At 38.4% G+C, this 22,585-nt stretch overlaps 1 protein-coding gene and 1 long non-coding RNA gene across 3 annotated transcripts in view; one reads left to right on the top strand and one right to left on the bottom strand.

The window, feature by feature from the left end:
- stk32c (serine/threonine kinase 32C) overlaps positions 1 to 22,585 on the top strand; it is a 99,768-nt gene that overhangs the window by 22,794 nt on the left and 54,389 nt on the right. The window contains exon 2 of one of the 2 annotated variants that reach the window (XM_008430412.2): positions 11,682 to 11,737. In XM_008430412.2, the coding sequence (XP_008428634.1) occupies positions 11,682 to 11,737 (56 nt within the window). Of the gene's footprint in view, positions 1 to 11,681; positions 11,738 to 16,666; positions 16,845 to 22,585 lie in introns of those variants that run through there. The other variant, XM_008430413.2, reaches the window with a different exon arrangement.
- Positions 13,380 to 17,498, bottom strand: LOC103477345 (uncharacterized). The gene is made up of 3 exons (XR_535629.2): positions 17,349 to 17,498; positions 15,177 to 15,291; positions 13,380 to 14,273 (listed from the first exon to the last, which is right to left on the bottom strand). It is a non-coding gene; the product is annotated as an uncharacterized LOC103477345 (long non-coding RNA).

Below are 22,585 nucleotides of genomic sequence, written 5' to 3'. Positions count from 1 at the left end.
CCCATTTCGGCCGCTTGTACCCGTGATCTCGTTCTTTCGGTCATGAGCCAAAGCTCATGACCATCTATGGTCTCATGACCATCAAATTATTATAAGTAGCTGAATGTTGAAACAATTTTGTAACAATTGTGACTATTTAGAAGAAAGAACCACATGAACTGAAGTGCTCACAACAGGTTCTAATAACGTTTTTCTTGTAATTTTAATGTTTTTACTGGTAAAATTGCATCACTATTTGCTAATTAAACTAAAATTGTCATAGGCTTAATACTCTGTCATTCAAATCAGAGAAGGGATGATTAAAATAAAAGCCGCTTTTTGTATGAATCTGACATAAAAACTGTTTTGACGTTTGCAGTGAATTTTATTATATAGCAAGAATGTGAGTATTCTTAGTTTTAAAATGACTGTAATTTAAAAAAAAGTCTTACATTTTATTTTGAAGAACAATATTAAAGTTTATAAGACACATTTATATTTTAACTCTTTTTGTAAAATAGTCAAAATTAGTTCTCGTAATGATAGATTTGAAAAAGAGCCTCAGCATCAGCAAAAATCATTTCATGACTCGTTTTGCCCTCAACTCCTGAAAGAAAATAATAAAAATACAATGTTTAAAATTACAAACCAAAGACATTAAATCAGAATATATGTAATTTTTCTAACTAAATGAGGGATAATTGTGAAGTGAAAACACGTGTTCTGTCTGGAGCTGCCAGCTCCAGCGCCTGAAGCTTCGTAGCCAAGAACAGCAGCCGCTTAACCAGGTTGTGTCTGCAGGAAGGATTAGCAACACGCCGTAATTTACCGCTGAGTGGAAAACTGGAGATCCACCTATCAGGGATTTTATGGCCAGTTTCCAATCTGCAATCTTTGTAAAGCTGCGTCCTGCCAACACGGCTTCTTCCAGTTCCCCTTTTGGTTTCCTAAATGACTGAAGTTTTTTCTACTTTCTAGATTTATTTAAGTTTCAACTAATCGATTATTGTGAAGTAAATCTAGGATTTTATATCCTTATAGATGCACTGTGTATAAACTGCTGATGGTTTGATGATTTGTTTAATTGATGTTAGAGAAAAGGGGTAGACTACTAAAAAGAGGAAAATTTCCACTTTTGATATTTCCAACTTATTTCTCAAAATTTCAGATTTTTTTTCTAACAAATTTTTGAGTTTTCAAGTTCAAAAATTTCCAAGTTGTTATCCACAGAAAACAATTAACAATGAATCTAAAAATGTATCTAAAAATTTTAGTTTTTTAAATAAAAGTTTTTTAACAAAATTTTCAGCTTAAAATTATGAAATTTCCAAGTTTTTTTTCCTCAGAAATATTCTGGGATTAATCTAAATATTTTTTTAGAATTTTCTAGCAAATTTTCTACTTTTCAAATTCTGAAATTTCCAAGTTGTTTCCTCAGAAATTTTTTGAGATTAATCTGAAAATTTCTGAGCTTTTTCGAGCCAATATTTGACATACAAAATTATAAAACCACCCATCTGTTTTCCTAGAAAATTTCAGTATTTTCTAGCAAACGTTCGACTTTTCAAATTCTAAAATGTCCAAGTTGTTTCCTCAGACATTTTCAGAGGTAAATCTAAACATTTCTGAATTTATTTCTAGCAACCTTTCAACTTTTAAAATTCTGAAATCTCCAAGTTGTTTCCTAGAAAATTGCTGATATTAATCTCAAAATGTAGAAATGTTCTGCTCTTTCTGTTGTCTCTTAACACGCCGTCTTAGCCGCGTGAAAGTGAACCTCAACAGCTGAAGACATACAAATATTTTGCCATTTTGATCCCCGGTCAAACCGAATCTACCGGACCATCAGCTGTCAAAGCACCTGCACTTTTGTCTGATTTCTTCTCTAAATAATCGCATCCCTAGTGATTCTCAAACACTCAAATCTGCTTTGATTTTCACGAAAAGCTTCCCAATCAGCATCATCTTAAAAGTTGCGCTGCTGGAGATGAAACAAGCTCCTTTAGCGCTCCGGTTCCAGCCAGACCTTCTCCCTTCATCGCCGTCCAAGGCTCATGGCCTTCCCTCCGCTGATCAAAAGAACATGTGTCATGGTGAGACTATCAAAGAATGTCAGAAAGATAAATACGGCCTATGAAAAATGTCAGAATGAAATTAGGATAAATGTTACAGTAGGTTTCTCTGGTGCTGCTGACTACTACACACCATGAAATGTGGCTTACTAGAAGCCTGAAATATTCAGTAATCACGTGGGAGGGGAAGCTGCTGCAAAGCAAACTGTTTCTTTAATGCAGGGCCTTTAATGATCCTGGCTTCACAACCACTCAGTCGTATACTTCTGCCATTGCCAGTGTGGATATTAAAGTGATGTAGTGAGCACTCAAGCATGTAGTCCTCGTATTTTAAAACAATACCTTTCTGCAGATGCTGCAAAGCTGTTGTGTTCGGCGTTTATGCAAATGGAAACCTGTCAGCGAAATCAGAGAAGACAGTTTGGATGAGAAGATGGAGTATCTTCAGAAGATAAAACAAGAAATGATTGATGCCTGACCCCATTGATTCTGTCCAAGACGATGTGCTAGTCACGCTGACTCTCAGATGTGCTTCGTATTAACATTTTCAGCTTTTCTCATTTCTCAAAGGACAAAGCTTTGCTTTCATACTCGCTCTCCCGTCTCCCTTTTAATTTGATATTCAGATTACAGCCGCTGCAGAAAGAGCCCCGTGTGACAGAACCTTGGCAGAATCTCGAGCTGTTTCAGGGGGAATACCGGCGAAAACATTGAAACCCAGTCATGTGGACTGAAGCTTGAGCGCTTTATGAATGATATATTCTGACAGACTGAGATAATCAGGAGAGAGATGAAAGAAAGCAGCCGATGACGCCGCAGATTCTTTTATCCACCTAACTCATGTTTGTGTGGCTTCAGGGTTGATTCTGATAGCAGAAGTAAAAGGACAGAAGTTTGTTTTGGTAGCTGATCAGAACTAGCCAGTTGTAATTTTCAAGTGAAACCTTTGTTATACAGCAAAGTTTCTGTTTTTGTCTCCTGTTTTGTTTCTGTCTCGTTCCTTATGAGCTCCTGCATCTGTTGCACCTCTTTTGGCCTCTACAGATTTCTTCTGGTTTGACATATTTTGTCACGTTTACCTGCCTTAGATTAAACGGCCGGGATGAGGCTCAGTGCCTCCAAATCCGAGGCCATGGTCTTGAGCCGGAAAAGGGTAGAGTGCCTTCTCCGGGTCAGGGGGGTCGTCCTGCCTCAAGTGGAGGAGTTTAAGTATCTGGGGATCTTGTTCACGAATGAGGGAAGATGGGAGCGGGAGATCGACAGGCGGATTGGGGCAGCGTCTACTGTGAAGCGGGCGCTGTACCGGTCCGTCGTGGTGAAGAGAGAGCTGAGCCAAAAAGCGAAGCTCTCGATTTACCAGTCGATCTACGTTCCCACCCTCATCTATGGTCATGAGCTTTGGGTCATGACCGAAAGAACGAGATCACGGGTGCAAGCAGCCGAAATGGGTTTCCTCCGCAGGGTGGCTGGGCTCTCCCTTAGAGAGAGAAGCTCGGTCATCCGGGAGGGACTCAGAGTAGAGCCGCTGCTCCTCCACATCGAGAGGAGCCAGTTGAGGCTCGGGCATCTGGTCAGGATGCCTCCTGGACGCCTCCCTGGTGAGGTGTTCCGGGCACGTCCCACCGGGAGGAGGCCTCGGGGAAGACCCAGGACACGCTGGAGGGACTATGTCTCTCGGCTGGCCTGGGAACGCCTTGAGATTCCTGGAGGAGCTGGAAGAAGTGGCTGGGGGGAAGGAAGTCTGGGCCTCCCTTCTGAAGCTGCAGCCCCCGCGACCCGACCCCGGATAAGCGGAAGAAAATGAATGGATGGATGGATGGATGGATGGATGGATGGATGGATGGATGGATGGATGGATGGATGGATGGATGGATGGATGGATGGATGGATTAAACTATCTCTGCCTTTTTAGTGTTTTTCCACTTGACTTTCCATAGGACTTTGACTAGGAACCTCAAAAGCCTTCATTTGGTTTTAGGCATTAAAATCATTGTTCTGTTGCATAACCAGTTTGCTGAAAAACCATCAAAATATATGGTAGAGAACAGAATTATTTAATCCTGAGTTATGGTGGGTTTACAGGTTAGTTCAAGTAACTATTTCTATAACTAAAGTGTTTGCAGCCATCTTTTCACCCTGTAGTACAGTTTTTGGAGGAAAGGACCCACTTTAGTTAAATATGCAACAAAAATAATACATTTAGTTTTATATAAACAGTCAAAAACAAAACGTTTGCACTCTAAGTGGGTTTAAAAACTTGATCAATGTTAAATTAAATTATATAAAAGATAATTTGCTTTCGATTAATCGTATGTCTGACAGTGAATTTCTTATTTTAGCTCCCCACAAGCTAAAATAATAACGTTAGCTAAAAATGCTAATAATAACATGTTGACCACTCCACTCAGTTTGTTAGCATTCACTTTCACAAGTTGAAATCACTCAAAAAATGCAAATGCTAACATTAGGATGTTGACTAATGTTAACTTTGTACATGTCAATGGTATTAAAACTGTTGTTTTTAAGCTAAAATTAAGTAGAATGCTAATGTTAGCATTAGTGCTATCACACTGGGAGCGACCACTTTTAGGAGCTTTATCCTCAGAGTCCAGATTGAACACATAAATGTGTTTTAATCTCTCCGGATTAGGAGAGATTTTTGTTCTGGTTTCATCTTCGAACGACGCAGTAGATGTTAAAAAACTGGCAGAGCAAAAATAAAAAGCTTGATCCAGTTGTTAAAATGCTTTAGTCATTTGTGGGGGGAAAAAATTGCTTAATAATCCATTAAATTTATTATTAAAAGGGGTTACATAAATTATAAATAAAATAAAAGTGCAAGATTTTTATATTTATTTTTACCAGCTTGTGTTTGGCACCATCATTGTTGCTAGGCAACTGGACTTATGCTGGGCTTGGCATCAACTAAGCACTTTGCCACTGTCAAATGAATGATGTTAGCTTACTGCTAGCATACATCTAGTCTACTAGCAGCAGTTTATAAGTTAAATTTGGCAAAAATGCTAATGGTAGCTAAAACGCTAATGGTTTATGCAACTTTTCAAGATGCTATTGCTAATGAGACGCCATCATTTCCCAATCCTAGAAAGAATCAGGCGCCGCTGTGATTATATTAGCCAATTGAAGGATGGTGTAGCAGTGACCACTTTGAGTTGTTTAAATGCCACCAAATTGGTCTTTTTTCCCCCTCAGTTTTAGTCTCTATCCTCCCAGCTGAACTCTGAGGCAAGCAGTGAATCTTCACGTTGAACCTTGGCTCCATGGCATTAAGTGGTATTGCGTCGATCAATACGTCAAGCCCTATTGACATCAAAGGCATTAGGTTGCCTCCCCATTAGATAAGTGCTTTGCATTCTGCCCCCCCAGCGCAGCAGCAGCGCCGCTCGGCTCGGCTCCATGCTTTCAGTTCAGGTGACAGCCAGCAGTATAATCGGTCCGGTTTATCGATCATAGTGGGGATTCTCTGCAGATTATCTACTTGGGGGGAATCCAGGGTGAACTTGAAAGCAGAACTGAGTCGTTGTTGTTGTTATTGTTGTTGTTTTGATTTAAAGACGAATGTATTTTCTAATCTTCCTCATTCTTGGTGGTTTTATGTTACACACAGAGATATTTTTAGAGATGACCACTCACTGAATACTGAGGCTGTGGATTTTCTTGTTGTATCTTGATAATCAAAAATCTTTAAGACACACAGCTGGAGTCCTGAAGGAAATCTGGAAACTGATCGAAAAACAATTTTCAATTTGCATTTAGCCTCTGAATTTCACCGTCTTGATTTTGTTTAAATTGCATAATAAAATAGAGGCATCTTACACTTTGTGGCCATTTGGTTCGTTTTCTGTTTGTTTGTTTTTGCAGCTGATCTTTTTAAAACTGGCCTGATGAATGGCACAGATAATCCAGAATTCAGAAAGCATTGAAAGAGTGCAGCAGGAGCCTGCACTCTTTATTTTAAATAAATTTAAAATTTAAATTTAAAATTATTTTCATTCAATATAGACTGTTCTATCTGGCTGGAAATGAGCAGAGGGTGTCTCAAAATGAAATAAAAGTAAGACAAAATTTTAAAATGTTTAATTCACGTGTGTTTCTTCGTGTTTTTAAGAATGGGTTGTTGAAAATTATGTATATTATTCTGAAAAGTATTTCTTAAAATCATATTGCAGCTTTTATTTTATAATTGTTTTGTCTTATTTGGGGGGGGGAATGCAGATTTGCGTTTTCTTGCTGCGTGAATGCAGCCTCAGTCAGATATGTATTAAATCAGGACTTTGACTGGACCGTTCAAAACATTCAGAAGAAAGCTTTAATCTGAAAATTATTCAGGTGTATGAATAATTTGGGTCATCTTTATCTGTTTTGATGACAAGTTTTTGCTACTTTTGGAAGTCGACATGTCTTATTAAGCAAACATCTTCTATTATTGCTCTAAAATTTAAACTTGGTTTCACATTTCACTGAGTTCTGGTTCTGTTTTCTTACTGTTTCACACACACTAACATCTAAATCTGTTCTTGTAACGTTATTGAGTGATTGTGTTTATTTTGAGTTTTCCCTAAATATGGATTTCATGGAGACGTCAGAAAAACCGTGATGTTTTAATCTCACCTTTTGTCTTTTTTCCAATATTAAATCTTATGAACGCGGTGACATCAGAGCAGGTGTTGGGCTGAAATCATTGGTCCTGAGTTGTGGGTTGGTTCTCCAAACAGAAGAGAATTGCAGGAGAGTTGAAGTTGTTTCTGCTGATCGATGGCCGCTCCTCCTCCTCCTCCTCCTCCTCTTCCTCTCTCATACGCTCTTTGTGCCGGGAGCAGCCACTGTGATGATGATTAATAAAAAATGTCTCATGAAAATTACATTATCTCAGGATTCATAATTAATATCAAAATATGACTACACAGCCTAAGTTTGTATTCGTTCCTACATGTGTAGATGTTTTTGTGATCTTCCTCTTTGCGCTGTCATTTGATGTTATTGCATCGTCTGAAGGTCTTTGTGCTTCACCTCTAACCTTTTATCTCTTTAATTATTCTCTGCATAAAAATATGTTTCCTACAGACTTTAATTATCATGTCTGAGATTTTGATTAAAACCACAAGAGGCAAGAAATAATCAGGAATCTTTAATAAAATGAGCTGGATGGTGAAGCCCTGGTTCAGAACGATGACATCGACTTTAAAACATCAGTTTTGTGATTTCTTTATAATATTTACGTACTTTGGAATGAAAGCTGATCAGTTTTTATAAAAAGTAACTTTATTTTTTACAAGTAATTCGTAAATTACTTACTTTAAAGTATAAAGAAGCATGAAAAGGAGCAAAGATTAGGGGAAATTTTTCTGTCATAATTCGAGAGCACACACATTTTCAGTCTGAAACCAACATTTAATGTCTTTTGTTCCCAAAACTTTAATACTTTTGCTTAAATTTTAAGTTTGAAAGCAGGACTTCATGTCTTTCTTCTCAAAACTTGTAAATGCTTGTGCTCAAAACTCCAAACCTCTAAACCGCTCTGCTCGCTTGCAAATCATTTTCTGCTCTCGCTTGGAACACAAAAGTACCGTTGCCTGGCAACCTGTCAGCCAATAGGATGAAAGGGTGGTACTGGGTGCGCTTGTTTCCTTCTAGTGGGTGTGCCTGCGTGGCACATACACTAGAAAATAAAAAATACTTGGTAAGATTTTGTGTTTTTGCTTATATAGGCTTTTTTTTTTTTTTTTTTTTTACAGAATTTGAACCACAAAGAAGATTTTTCATCTAAAATGCAAAATGTAAATTTTTTGTACAGGTTTTACTACTCTGAGTGGTAAAAATCTGTGTACTCCATTTAATGATTAGTTGAGATGACAACGAATGTGATTATTCGTTTCAGTCCTAATTGAGTAATCTGAAGGACAGACACGGCCAGCAGACTCCCAGCTCTTCCTGGTTGGGCTTCTTGCACGCCGCTGTCAGTCTCACACTTCCTGTGCACCTCGACTCGGGCTTTCTGCCAACAGCAGCTTCCCTACAGGAGACAAACACCCATCGCCGAGGTTCTCCGTGTCTACTCAGTGCCGGGTCCTGCTGGGTCAGCAGATTGTAGCACCCAGACAGAAAAAGGAAGGTTGTCGTTTTCCCATTACACAACGATAAAATAAAGAATCTGGCTTTCCGCCGAGGCTTTGGATGCATTTGGCTGCGGTCTTTAGCGCAGCATCCAGAGGAACCTGAGAGTGCTTGATGGCGCCAGCATGCTGCGCTGTAAAGATGCTGGTTTCCTCCCGGGTTTCGCTCACCGCCATCTAACTGTTGTTTTCTTTTCCTGAAGCGCCTCTTGACCGTGAAACGTTGCAGCTTGCAAAAACGTTCAGCGATGCTCCGTTGATTGCTGTAATTTTCACATCAGAGTCTCAGACGGAGGTTCTTAAGGTCTTTGGTGTTCGCCGCAGATGTTCCTGCGTAGAAGTCGCGTCTCGTGGTTCTGTGAGAGAAATGGTGACGCTTTGGCTGGAGTTTATATTTAATATTTGACAGGAAAAACAGTCCATTAGAAACTGCACCGATTTTTTTCTCTTGTACTTTTAAAGGTGACTTATAATGCTTCCTTGAACAGGTTGCGATATATTCATTAAAGTTTTTGCCCCAAATCATTCTTAGACAATGAGACTTCAGTTGGCTCAGTTCTGGCTATTTTGAGCTGTTTTAGGGCGTCTTGTCACTTTAAATCCAAATGAACTGGCCACGCCCTCCAGCGCAACATTTACACTCGCCCATAAAAATGGCTGCAAACCTATGCGCAATTACATAACCATAAAACTTTGAAAAGCAGAAGTGGAGCCTCCTGCACAACAAGCAAGTTGTTTCTGGATAAGTCAACAGCAAAACGGAGCGTACAGTGGGTGATCAAGCATCTTGGAATTCATCTTGGGTTGCTAGGTAACGGGCTGGGCTACGCTGGGGTTGCTAGGTAACGGTGGAGTGCCTGTTGAGTTGTGATGTTACATTCCGGAGGTTTTTGAAACGGCTCATTTAACAGACACTAAAAAACATTAAGTTATTGCCAAAAAACAGCTGGGTGGTTGTTTTTTTTAAAAGCACTTAGACTGTATTGAGAAAGAGTTGAGGCAGAAGTGGAACCAACAAGAACAAAGCACTTGTATAACCCAGCAGCCATTGTACAGGCCATACAGTGGTAAAACTAGCTGACCAGACCTGCTGGAGTTCAGCTGGGGTTGCTAGGTAACAGACCACGCCTACCTCTGATCTGTGACGTCACATTCGGGAAGCTTTTGAAACTGCTTATTTTCCAGAAGCCAAAAAAAAAACAAACATTTAACTTATTGCCAAAAAACATTTACTTTTTGAATTAATCTAATTATTTTAAGAACTTTGGCTGCTTTTAGAACCAGTAGAGACTCAAATGGAAGTTCCAAAATGTGAGTTTTGTTCAATAGGTCCCATTTAAGATGTCGTGAACCTAATGTCCTGCGGTACGAACTTCTCCCCCTTCACCGTTCGGCAGAGGCGGTTTACTCTGCGCTGCCTGTATAATAGGACTTGCATTGCTTCCTACATACTTCTTCCTCCCAGCGTGTGTGGGCGCCAGGCTGCCTCAGAAAGGGATCGCTACAGAAAAACACTACATCCACAGCAATTATCCTCTTAGCATGCAGCGATGTCTCCTCCTCAATCTGAAGAGCGGCTCCTTTCAGCCGGACCGGCCTTGGAGAACCAGGGTTCCCTTTTGTTTTGCTTCACATTTAGTCGCTGACTCATCCTTTGTGGAAGCGCCGCCATCATGGATCAATGGTTAGAAAGAAAAATAAACTTAATGTGATCGGTTGCTCAATAGATTTCTCCTGATGGCAACATTTTCTGACTTTTCAAAAAGTCATGCTCGGCGTCACATCTGCGTGGCGTGTGAGAGGCGGAGCGCTTCATAGTGACGACAGATTCAGGTTTAGTTTTGTTTAAGTCATAAGACGGCCGGGTCTCCATGGCAACAGAAACTCAGCATTAAGAATGAGAGAAATGGACCTTTTACTGATTTAGTAGATTTAGGATGGATGGATGGATGGATGGATGGATGGATGGATGGATGGATGGATGGATGGATGGATGGATGGATGGATGGATGGATGGATGGATGGATGGATTTTCCAGGTTAATCAATAAATCTCTTGTGTCTCAGTTTGATAAATAAATTGATAAATTGATTATTTGAAGACGGAATGAACTGAAGCTTTAAATCTCGTCTGTAAACAGTTTTGACATTTTCTTTTCCCCGTTTTTGTTTCTTTTCAGATTAAATCATTAAATATTACTTGAAGGCAAATAAAGAGTTCAGGCTCAAAATTCTTCCTGCTAAACTTGGAAGGAGTTGATTAAAGTGGAGTGTAAATATTGAACTGGTTTTTCTGAAAGTCGGCGCTGCTAAATGCTCAGAGACGCTTTCATCGCGTCTCTGAGTCAGAGGGAAAAAAATGAATCCTTTAAAAAAGGAAACTGCTGAGTGTGTGAACCCGGCTCGCTGTATTTACATTTTCTCACACTTCTCTTAATCCCTTTTCTAATGCCACACAAAACGCTGCGTTCATGGTACTGTCTCACAGAGTCAGAACGAGGGGGAAATCAGAGCCGGGCCTTATGGAGGGATTAGCTGCGCACAGAAGTCTGAAATAGGAGAATCCACACCGGATTATCCTGATTTCCAGACAACACAGAAACATCACAGCAACCGGAAGCTCTACCGACAGGCTACCGGTCTGCTCAGAGCAACCGAGCGTGCTGGTTTTTGTCTTTTCCCTCTTGATTGCTTCCTGAAAAAGAGCTTAAAATCCTGTTGAAATTCCATCGTGACGCCGCTGGAGTTGCCGTCCGCCCTGCTGTGGCCACATCTGCCCGGACCACGGCTGCACTGGCAGACTTGCACCCGGGGATCAAATCTCAATCAGGAGCCTGGGATGCCAGGAGGGGGCCGGCGAGTGGAAGCACATCATCTGTGCAGCGCGGCTGATTTCTCTGACTTTCGTCAGCGCATGAGATCACAAGCTTTCCACGCATCGAGAGACGGGGAAAATGTTCACACACACCTCTTCAGATCGTATATGTTTGATAAGAGCGAGACTGGAAACCACTTTGGCAGTATGCCCAAGGTCAGCTGTGGAACATCTTACTTTCATAGAGCAACTCCTGCAGACTAGCGGCAGCAATTAGCAATACCATGCAAACTACTTCTTAGTCCGACACTCTGAAGAATGTTTGCAAATGGAGAAATGCTGTTGTGATGAGCAGGAGCTTCTTAAAGAGACAGAAGCCCAATTTCAAGGCACCAAATTGCAAAGTCAAATTTATTTAAAGTTGTTTGTTATACACATCATTTTTATACCAACTGAAGGTGACATAGTTACTTGATTGTGCTATAAAATGGCACTATGTGCCTGAAAAATACACAAGTTCTATAGCCACCCAAGCTTTAATGCTGCTTCAGTATTTCTACTTTACATTTTTAGTTTGACGTTGCTTGTTCTGTTAAAATGTCAATTATCATGTTGCAACCAAACCTCATTTTGTAATTGCTCAGTGTTTCCTGACTCTGCTTCTGTCTCTGTTTCCCGACAGTGAACTTTGACCACTTCCAGATTTTGCGGGCGATCGGAAAAGGGAGCTTCGGAAAGGTAATGCAGGTTTTTTAACGCTTCACCTTTTACCCGCCACGTTCATTTTCTCTGTTCCTGGATAGTAAATCACGTTGTGGTGCCTAAAAGAGTCATTTTTCTGTTTCAATGTGATTATTTCCTTTAAGTCAATTTGAAGAGAGTAAAATGTGCTTTTCCGTCTCACTCTGCCGGCTTCTGGGAGTTCTGACCCAGCGTCTCAGTTTAATTACCGAGCAGCGCTGCGCTGTGGCCGCGTTTGTCTGGCTGGAGGGAGAAACGTGGAGTTTCTCCGGTGTTCGTGGGCATTCTCACTCCCAGCAGCGGCCACAGGTGTTCGTGTCGTCATCGGTGGACTTTGTGGATTAAAAAATGACATTTTTGATCAACATTAGTTTCTAGCTGTGTGTGTGTTGGAGACTTTAATCTGTTTTCATCAGCACACAATTGGACTCTGGAGGCCTGAGTAGTTTATTCTAATTTTAAATCCCAAACATCTCAGCTAATATTTGTTCATTATTCATTTGTTGTGATATTCTCGTTCTCTTCTGAAAACATGTCCCCTGGATATGATGAACGCATTAACATGTGAATTTATGTAAATTTATACTTATTGCTTTGTTCCCTGCAAGCTGTTTTCACCTCCTTCGCTATACAGACGGGAATCTTCAGCAAAACAGGATGAAGAATATGTGGAAATATGAAAATATATTACTGAACCCATTGGTGACCTGTCCAGGGAGATCCTTACAACCCTGCAAGGATAGGCGGGATGTTTTCTAAACTGCTGCCCAGAGTAGTGAATATAAATATTATTTAGTGGCGTAATGAAGTCAGTAACTAAATCAGCAAAGAAGTTTTTCACAGTGGAGAACCAAGGAGCTTCAGCACACAACAGATTAAAAGTTTAAAGTTTTCAGCTTTTAACCTCCATCTGCCAGAGAATAAAGAGACTTTTTCTCCAAATGAAAGACCCAGAGTTGAAGATTTGTGAGAAAAAAACCCTGAAATTTTGTGGTTAATCCAAAACTTTCTTAAAAAATGTGGAAGTTTCAAAATTAAAAATTTTAGATTTTTGAAGCTCTAAAGTTTCCATTTTTTTCTAGAAGATTTCTGAGATTAATTAAAACATTTATGAGTTTTTTAATGGGAATTTACTCCCATTTTGTTTCTATTTACAATAGCCCTAATAAATGATTCTCAATTCAAATTTTGTGCTGAAATCCTTTTTTTTCTACGATGATGCTAGTAATTAAGTGCGATCGCAATCAGACTTCTGTGTGAACGGTTTATGACCAAAATGGACTGAAATACATGCAGTGCACTGTTTGCAGAAGTAGCAATGGATGGAGCCGTTTATGGATTGATTTTAAAGTTTATGGGAGCCGACGGCATCGGCACAAAATCCTGACAACACGAAGGAATCTAATAAAAAGAAAGCACAAATAATAGCAACGGCCTTTTGGTGTAGAATTATGGTGCATTTCTCACAACATAACTGTAAAATTCAGAGTTTGAAAACTTCTTCATATTATATATAAAATGTAGCTCCACATATGGAAGTGGCAAAAGTCAGATTTTGAGGGGTTGAAAAGATCAGAATTGGAACTAAGTGGCATGATTGGAAAACCGTCTCTTGTATTTACTCAGGTTACTCGTGATATCAGGTTACTTACTATATTATTTATTTCAACTGAAACATTTACAAAACAAGATAAATCCATAAGGAACCAAACAGCCTTAATGTCGGTCACACCAGTGCAACTGGGGGAAAAAACGTTGCACTCCAGAGACTTTTAGTCACATTTGAGAGCAAATTAGTTGCACTCTGGTTCCCTGTAATATTCATGCAATGAATCCAATTAACTGCAGCAGAAAGCTTCCTGATCTGCAGGAAGATAATGGTAAAAATCTGTCAGTTTAAGACATTTGGTGGAAAGTTTTCAGTCCGCTCACAGAGACCTCCAGATGAGGTTCGCCCTTGCTGGAGGTGATCTCATTTGATGTGTCGCGGCCTCACGCTGTGCTCCTGCTGCGTTTGGGAACCTAACAGCATAACTCTTTAGTTTCCCACGAAACGCATTTAAGGAAGAGGAGATGCAGTTTGAAATAAATTAGATTTTTGAGGCAAACAATGATGTGAAAAGTCATTATGTTTCCAGACGAGTATTAATCCTGCAAAGCTGTTACTTTTGCATCATGAAGAACAGATTTAGTTTCTGTTACACGCTACTTTGTGTGGTAAAAAAAGACCTTATGTAGTGCAAGGAAACACAATCTGTGGTCCATAGCTTGTGTAGGTGCTCCAAGAAAAAAAAAAGAGAGAGAAGATCTTAAAGGTTTGAGTCGTAGTAGCTGTTGTTTGATGTTTGTGTTTGCTTGTGAAGGAGTGAAAATGAGTGTTGTGGGACTCGTTCTTGCATAGCAGGGAGTCGTGAGCCGCAGGAGGGGGAATGCCGAGAACGATGCAGAGGAACCTTCTTCTTCCAAGAGGCGTTTACAAACTCTGTGAACCGTTTACCACTTCATTCTCAAATCCATGACGCTTCAGCTTCTTCTGCAGAAAAATGTATTTTTTATAACACATCAATGTTCAGATTGGTAACAGTCAATTCATATAAGAGTTTGTTAATCTGGGCTTGATGAGATATTAGGTGTGCTTCTGCAGCCTGCATTGAATTTCAAGGACTGGAAATTATATAAGCAACCGCGTATAATATTGAATATTAGTGCTGCAACTATTATTCTGATCATTATTGGATTAAAGAAACTTGGTACATTCTGCTGATTTTTCATTTAACAAATTAAACCTTTTTTATACAATGTCAGAAACACATTAATTCATTATTCATTAAAATAAATAGCAAAGAAACTGAAAAAAACATGTTGACTAATATGTAAAAATAAACTTTCAAATGGATCAGAAATTGCAATATTTAATATTATTATGTTCATTATAACTTAACATAAATATATTATTTAATTTAGAATTTATGTATTTATTTAATCTATAATAAATGAAAAACATTTAATAAATATAGTATATATGACCAGATATTATAGATGTAATATATATTTATATAATAGAAATAATATATTTATTTTAAACAAATTATTTTAAATATGCTATCTGAAGTAATTTTGAATAAAAATTATTAATTTAAAATAAATCAATAAAATAATTTTTTAATAAAGAAAAATATTTATAGATTTATTATAAACAAATGCATGTTTAAAGTAAATATTTATTTATATAATATAAACATATTTACATAAAATATAAAGTAAAATACATAATAAATCATGTCACTCAGAGCACAAAACATAGAAATAGACTGAATAGATCTAAATTTATGGACTGGGAATATTGTCATCGATACCCGAACTAGAGTTTTCTTCAATATTGATGCCGATATCAGTATCGGTGCATCTCTAGTGTGAATACACCCTGCATAGCTACCTGCCTGCGTCGCCAAAGGAATACATCGTCCTGGAAACTGAGGTGCGCCGGTGTTATGTGAATTCCTGCCGTCTCCTCCATCTTTCTCCCTCTGATGTTCTGAAGCATCTGTACTCTGGCAGAAGGAGTGAGGAGGGATGTGATTCATTCCTCAGCGTAGCTCATTTGTAACAGCTCACAAAGCTCCACACACGTTCTCAGAGTTGATATAATTGCCTGCTTCCCCTTCTCACCCCCCCGCCCCCACACACACCTCTTCTCCCATGAGTATCACCCTTTGCCCCCCACCAACCCGCGCCCGTCCAGAAACCGCCGTGTCGACCGCGGGGCTCATTAAAACCTGTGCTACCGGAGCTGGAGGGCGACAGTCATCGGATCTGACAGCAGTTTAGTGACAGCTCCCCAACGCCAGCAGTCAGGTCAACATCGAAAAGCAGAGAGAGAGAGGATGGAGACAGACACGGAAGGTCAGGAGTAGCGAAAGAACTCAGCTGGTGGCTTCCACGTCTTCATTTCCTGTGCCACGCAGACACTTCACTACAAATAATAACCCCTTGTTAGGCGCCCGTGTGATGGAGGTGGAGAGACAGACAGACAGACAGACGGAGACAGAAACAGGCGCTGGCAGTGAGTGGGAGCAGAAGAGAGACGAAGGGGGGAAAAGGACAGCGAGAGGAAACTGTGACGAGCTCATATGGGAGAAATGCAGCAGGAAAGGTCAGGAGATGATGAAGCCTTTTTTTAGCATTTGCTCTCTTTAGTCGCCCCACTCCGTGTCCAAGGCAGATATTGCTCACAAAAACGTCGTCCGTCTTCTTTAGCTGCCAGTGCGAAGACGGGAATTTGTTTTGCAGAATGCAGTTTTCCACCATAGCCTTCAGCTACCTTTTAACCTAGAAATTCGGCGCCTCCATCCCCTTTGTGCCTCTTTAGGTTTCACTGGAGCTCTGTTGCTAAGCTGCACAGGATTCAGGGACCATATGGATAAAATCGCTCCAGGAACCCGAGATCTGCATCTTTACTTATTTAGCAGTTTGTTTTTAACTACGTCACTATTTCTTTGCATGGTAAAAAGAAAAAAAAAGTACAACTTTTACTTCTGTTCCAAGTTGTAAAATTATTAAAATCTTAACGATAGATGTGGCTGGGATCTGTTATGACTTGGACAAATAATGCCGTAGCTCACTTCAGAGGGCGTTTGTTGTGCTCATGTTCTGGTGAAAAACTCTGAGCAGATTAAAAACAGCAATACCTTCACTGTGACCTCTTGGGAGTCAAAACTTAGACTGACTCCCTGTGTGACATACAGTCACAGGCTCCGCCCACAGGAAAACAAACAAGAAAAATAAATAAAAACTAAACAATTACTTCCACCTCAAGAAAACTCTTATCAAAGTATACACAATAAAATAATCATAGCATAAACCCGGGTCCAAAAACACAATACTCACTTTAATAGAGAACACGCGATACGTCCCGATGACATCATCACGTCATCACGTGACTCCCTCCCGGCGCGCTTTAATCCGGAAATAGCTTTGTTTGAAAATCTGAACCGGGAAAATGTTTGACACTGAAAATTACAAAGTAGGACGATACGACAACTGAGGCAGGAACGCCGCGTGTTCACCCACGACGAAACGCGCCAGTCTGAACCGAAACCAAAGCGTAAGTTATCGGATCATATCCGTATTTTTGTGTGGTCGCGTGCTAGCATGTCGACACGGACTTTACTGTGAGATGACGTCACACCTCGTAACGGTTCCTCCCGTCATAACAGAAAAAAAAATGCAACTGATTACAAAGTTTTACTATGTTATTGCTAGGGTGGAGCTTATAACGATATGCATTTCATATCAGTAGATAAAGCTAATTATTAGTGAAATGATCGTCAGCTTATTTAGCAGTTGGATACCGACTCAAAAAGCCAATTTTTACTCAAAAACAACACACTCAGAGCAGTAGTTAATCCGAAACTGTACAAAAAATAAATATATGTTCTGCATTTAAGTTGATAAACCTTCTTTCTCTGTAATATATGTTCTTCCCTGAACTCCTCAAAGGCATAGTTTAGTTTCAGCCAGTTCAAATTCCTTAAACAATCTGTAGAAGGGACCTTTTCCGATCCAGTTACTGATAAATAATTGAAAAAAATTAAATAAAATTACCTACATTGTGATGATGTTAGGCCAAGCAGAAATGACTGAGCTTTTTGCATGTTGATGGTAGAAGTTTTTTTTTTTTTTTGCTGCAAATGATCAAATGTACGCTAAAAGCAGCGTTTGGTCCTCAAGGCACACTGACCTGCATGTTTTAGATGCTTCCCTGCTTCAACACAACCCATTCAGTTGATTGCAATTCAGCAAAACCCTGCTAATCAGCCAACAATTGAAATAATGTGTGCTGAAGCAGGGGAACGTCTAAAACATGCAGGTCAGTGAGCCTTGAGGACCAGGGTTGGGAAACGCTGGCTAAAAGGAACGCCGTGTTATTGGGTTTTCAGCAACAAAATGTTTTTTATTTTAATTTTACAAATGAACTTATTTATTTGTGAAATATTGTATGAAAAAAGTGGTAAAATGATAAATCTGCAGTATGTGTCAATTTTCAACAGAATAATCAATAGTATCCACATAATTTGTAATGGAGACGCAACTAGGAAGTAAAATTAATTTTAAGTTTGATCATTTTGCTAAAGATTGGAAAACAAACCCAGATCAACACTTACAGAACCATGTAGGTTTAGATTTTTATTATAAACACCCTCATGTAAAATAAGCATTTTGTATTGACATGTGTCTTTGACCAATATTTAAATTAGTATGTCTTTAAAAATAGCAAATCAGTCCTAAGGTTCCTAATGTTCACGGAGGGCGTACTTTCTTTTTTTTGTGACTGTATTTGGTGAGAATACCGTAGTTTTACATCCATAAATCAATTCTTATTACAGAGAATTATCCTTCTAAGAGGAAAATAAAACTTTATACTAGTTCACAAAACTATTGTGAAATCTAAATCCTTCATTTTGCCGTCAAAGTTTGGTAAAGTATGTTGTAGATGTAGGAAAAACTATAATTAGATATTCGGAGAGTGTTGTAATAAGAGGTTAAATCTTTTTGTTTCCATTAACATTCCAACCATTTTCCCCTGAGAGACTCCTTCAAGTATCAGGACTTATAAAAAAAAATTAAATAAAATATCTGCTTGTCCACGCCAGTTTTGTTCCACCTCCACATTTTCCATATCTGTGGCGCCGCGTGGAGAATTAATTGCAAAGTTGTGACTACATTTTCTCCCCCTTCAGGATAAAATTACATATTCTGCTTTTTTAAAATCTGATTTGGTTCTGGGATAAAAAAAGGTTATTATGCTTTAAAAGTTCAGATAAGAATTGAGTCGACTAAACGTCCTTTCATGATCAGTGCTTCTGCCCCAGGCTGGACTTTGGGGAGGATGAGAAACCTTCAGAGGTTCGTATCTTCACGGCCTTTGAAGGTTTTGAAAATATGACATTTTTTAAGTACGAGTCCCTTTTTGTCAAGCAGCGATCAAGAGAAGAGATTATTATTGACTGTTGGCTTATTAAAGAGCCTTGGAGTTTATTTATTTCACTTTTATCTCAACAGTACTAAAATGTCCAAGTTTTTTGTGCACAATACATTAGCTGTTTTAAAAAAAAAATAAATTTAACCTTTATTAAACCAGGTAGATCAGATGGGAACTAATTATTTAGTAATCAATTAATTGATTATTCAGATGATTAATCGATTAAGCAGATAAAAATTGGCATCATTATTATTAATAATTAACCATAAAACTAGAAATAGATTCAATTCCTTTTTTAAAAATAAGGAAATAAACATTTTATTGCCTAAAATGCAATAACATTACATTCATCCATTTGTAACATCGGTGCAGTGTGGATGTTTGTTTGTTTATTTTTTCATTACAGATTAATAATTTAGTTTCAGAAGATTATTAAAAGACTTAATCTACTATTAGTTTTAATAATAGTATTTTTTAAACAGGTGAATGTAAAACTGCCACTTCTGATTTAGGTGGAATCTTCAAAATGTAAATATTTTTTGTATATTTCTGGTGTAATTACTGCTCTGAATATGGTGCTGTTTCAACAATTAGCTGTTTTTCGAGTCTGTGTACTCCAGTTAACATTTAATCAATTAGTAAGTAAGTAAAGCTTTATTTCTATAACACCTTTCAAGATAATCTCACAAAGTTCAACAAACAAAATAACAAATACACAAACCAAATTTATGCAAAAGCAGATTCATTTTGCAACCAGTTACTAAATTAGTTGACGATTATTTCAGTAATCAGTTAATGACGATTAATCTGATTAATTGGTTCAACCATGAGAATTTATTCTTATTATTGAGCAAAGAGAAATTGGACTGATGCCATTTTATAGCTTAATCATGTAACTATGTTAACTATGTGTCATAAAAATACTACATATATTAAGTATAACTTTAAATGAATTTACTTCCTAATTTAAAACCTTGAAATTGGGACACTGTCTCTTTAAGAAGCTCCTGCTTTTGCTGAGACTCCGCCTTCAGGAAATCATCACATCATGGCTCCTTTATTATTCCTCTAACGTTTTTACCAGCGTTACACTGAGTAGTGGGTCATATGACGAGCTCAGCAGCAGCGTAGTTCCATCAGGTGTTTGCTGATTGCTTCTGGCTAGTCTGAAGGAGCTGAATGGGTAGAGGGTTGCTCTGTGAGCTGGGAGCTTGGAAACTGATGCTCTGAGGAGGAGTTCATCTTCGAAGGAGGAGCTAGGTCCGCCCAGATGTTTTTCAAAGTTGAATGGTTGACATTGAGATTATATTATTTCTCAAACATGTATGAAAAAAATCAAGGCTGGTGAGAGGATAACATAACATGATGTAAAGGAAAAAACATAGATTTTACATGATACTGCCCCTTTAATGCGTAGGTGACAAACATCCTGCTCTAAAATCAGAGGTTTTTAATTACAAATGGAAAAAAATATATACATGTTATGATTGTGCAAAGCCAAGAGGACATTACTAATGTGTGAATATTTATGTTCATAATATCTTTAATTCTTTGGTCAAAAAATTCATAGTCCAGTCGAAAGGTTGGTGGCAGTAGCTGCATTTCCGGTGACTGCAAAATTGATCAAATTGGAATTATGAAAATAAATTTGCTTAAAGCCACAGTGTGCCTGTAAAACACATAATCCTGCCCTGTAGGAGTTGGTGAAAAGCTGCTAGCTTTGTGGCCGGTCCCACCTGGATGTGTGAGAAAGAGAAAACCTCAGAGGAACTGAGCTGCAAGCTGTCAGAACCGACTGCTGAACTGTTCACATCGCTGTCGTTAACAAGTCGCGGCTCAGTGGCTGGATGTCACTCGCTTCCACTCTCACTTTTATTCTGTCCTTTCGTAGAAGCTGGCAACGCAATGTACGGTTTCTGTGAGGTTATGACACCATTAGTTTTCTGAAAGCTACATATTTTCATCTGGAGAATCGGAAAGATGTTGGTGTCTTCTGATGAATATGTATGAGTCGTTTCATCGCTAATGAAATACTCAGCTACACCTCCGACACTTTCAGCACATCTGAACTGAACATACAGGAGACGAGCCTTCAGTTCTGCTTTGTGCATCTTTATTTTTGCTGAAAGTCTGAAAACCACGCAATCTTCTTAATGCTCTCCATCTCTATAATTATTATTATTATCAAAGAGTGGCTTCAAAGCCCTTCTTTCATTATTTTATTAGTAATTGCGAGAACAGATCCCAGACATAATTTCTTAATTAATTCAACTGAGAGCATATATTTCTCCAGTTTGTTTTTCTAAAGCTAAGATTTATTTAAGGATTGGCTTTAACATGCTGTATTTACACTAAAATCCCAGTAGCTTAAAACTTTAAAGAAATCAGGTTTGGTTACTTTTTTTTGGTTCCTGTGGATTCAAAGATTTATCACAATATGTTGTGGTAAATGTTAAAAGCGACAATACGAACTATTTATTAATACTTTTTTAGGTAACTGTACGGCTGTGACAGAAGTTATAGCCTCATAAACATGTTTTTTTTTTGGTGGAATTGAATTTGGTTTATTTTGCAAAACTGAAATAGAAACACTTATTTTTTTGCATCATACGAGTCTCATGATCAACAACAGGATGTTGCTACTGGCGAAAACTACAAAGAAGACGATGACAGGATGTAGTTGGTGGATCGTGTGTTTAAATAATTTATCACAAACTTGTTCACAGACGTGGGCAGAGTCTCCAAAAATTAACTGTAAAGTAAGAGTGGCACTACTTGAACATATTTTTACTTAAATAAAATTTAAAATAACCATCCAAGAAATTACTCAAGAGTAAAAAGTATATTTTGGTACGACTCAAGTACAGAGTAACTTATCAAATTATCAATCATTTAATATTAAAAGTTACATCATCAGATGGACCAAAATATAAAGTCAAGAGGAAATTTTGGTATTTTAATGACAAAAATGACAATAATTCATATAAATAACAATATCAGGTAAAAGAACACGTTCCTTTTGATAAAAAAACTTATGAAACTTTAACAAAAAACTGCAGGTGTGTGTCTGTGTCTGGTGAATTTATAGTTAAAACATGTTTGTTTTTCATTCAGTGGGTAGAAAATCCAGAAATTTTACTCAAGTAAGAGAAGAAATACTTCATAATAAAAATACTCACGGAAAAGTAAAAAGTAAAAATGCTCCTAAAGGTACATTTTTACAAAAAGAAACTATGCAAGTGAATGTAAAAACTAGTTATTAAACAACTCTGCTTATTCACATGTCATTTTAATTGCATTTCATATTTAATGGAAACACCATAATTGCAAAATTATGTTTTTTCGACAAAGTTTTGCCCATGTTTGTAACAGAATTGAAGCTTGAGATAACGGCCTTTTGTACAGTATTGGGAGATGAGACAGAAACTTTCTCGTCTAGTTTTGAAACCTGCAGTGAAAATACCTGGAGAGTACTGAACGCAGAACAGCATTGTGGGTAATTGCAGTTTTAGGGCTGATCCAGCTGTGTTTTAATGACCTCAGCGCTCCTGTTGACCGCAGGGCAAACTTAATCTGACATGAAGTGTTGCTAAGCAGCCATAATAACGTGTGAGTGTGTGAGGCAGGCCCTGATGCGTTTCTGGTGCTGGTGTCAACATATATTATTAGGTTAATTGTTCTCAAAATGATGCACACAGTTCTATTTGGTAAAAGTCCCATTTTCCCCCATTTCAGTCTCAGAAGCCCAATCTGTGGCTGCACTGATTCATGGCGATGCCTGCAGTAGTAGTGAATCCTGGAGTCGAGCAAATGGATTGCTGAGCTCAGTAAACACTTACATTTCCAGTGGGCTGACAGCAGCC

Source organism: Poecilia reticulata, linkage group LG15 (genome assembly GCF_000633615.1).
Source record: "Poecilia reticulata strain Guanapo linkage group LG15, Guppy_female_1.0+MT, whole genome shotgun sequence".
Classification (NCBI taxonomy): Eukaryota; Metazoa; Chordata; class Actinopteri; order Cyprinodontiformes; family Poeciliidae; genus Poecilia; species Poecilia reticulata.
This window is presented reverse-complemented; position numbering and strand designations above follow the sequence as displayed.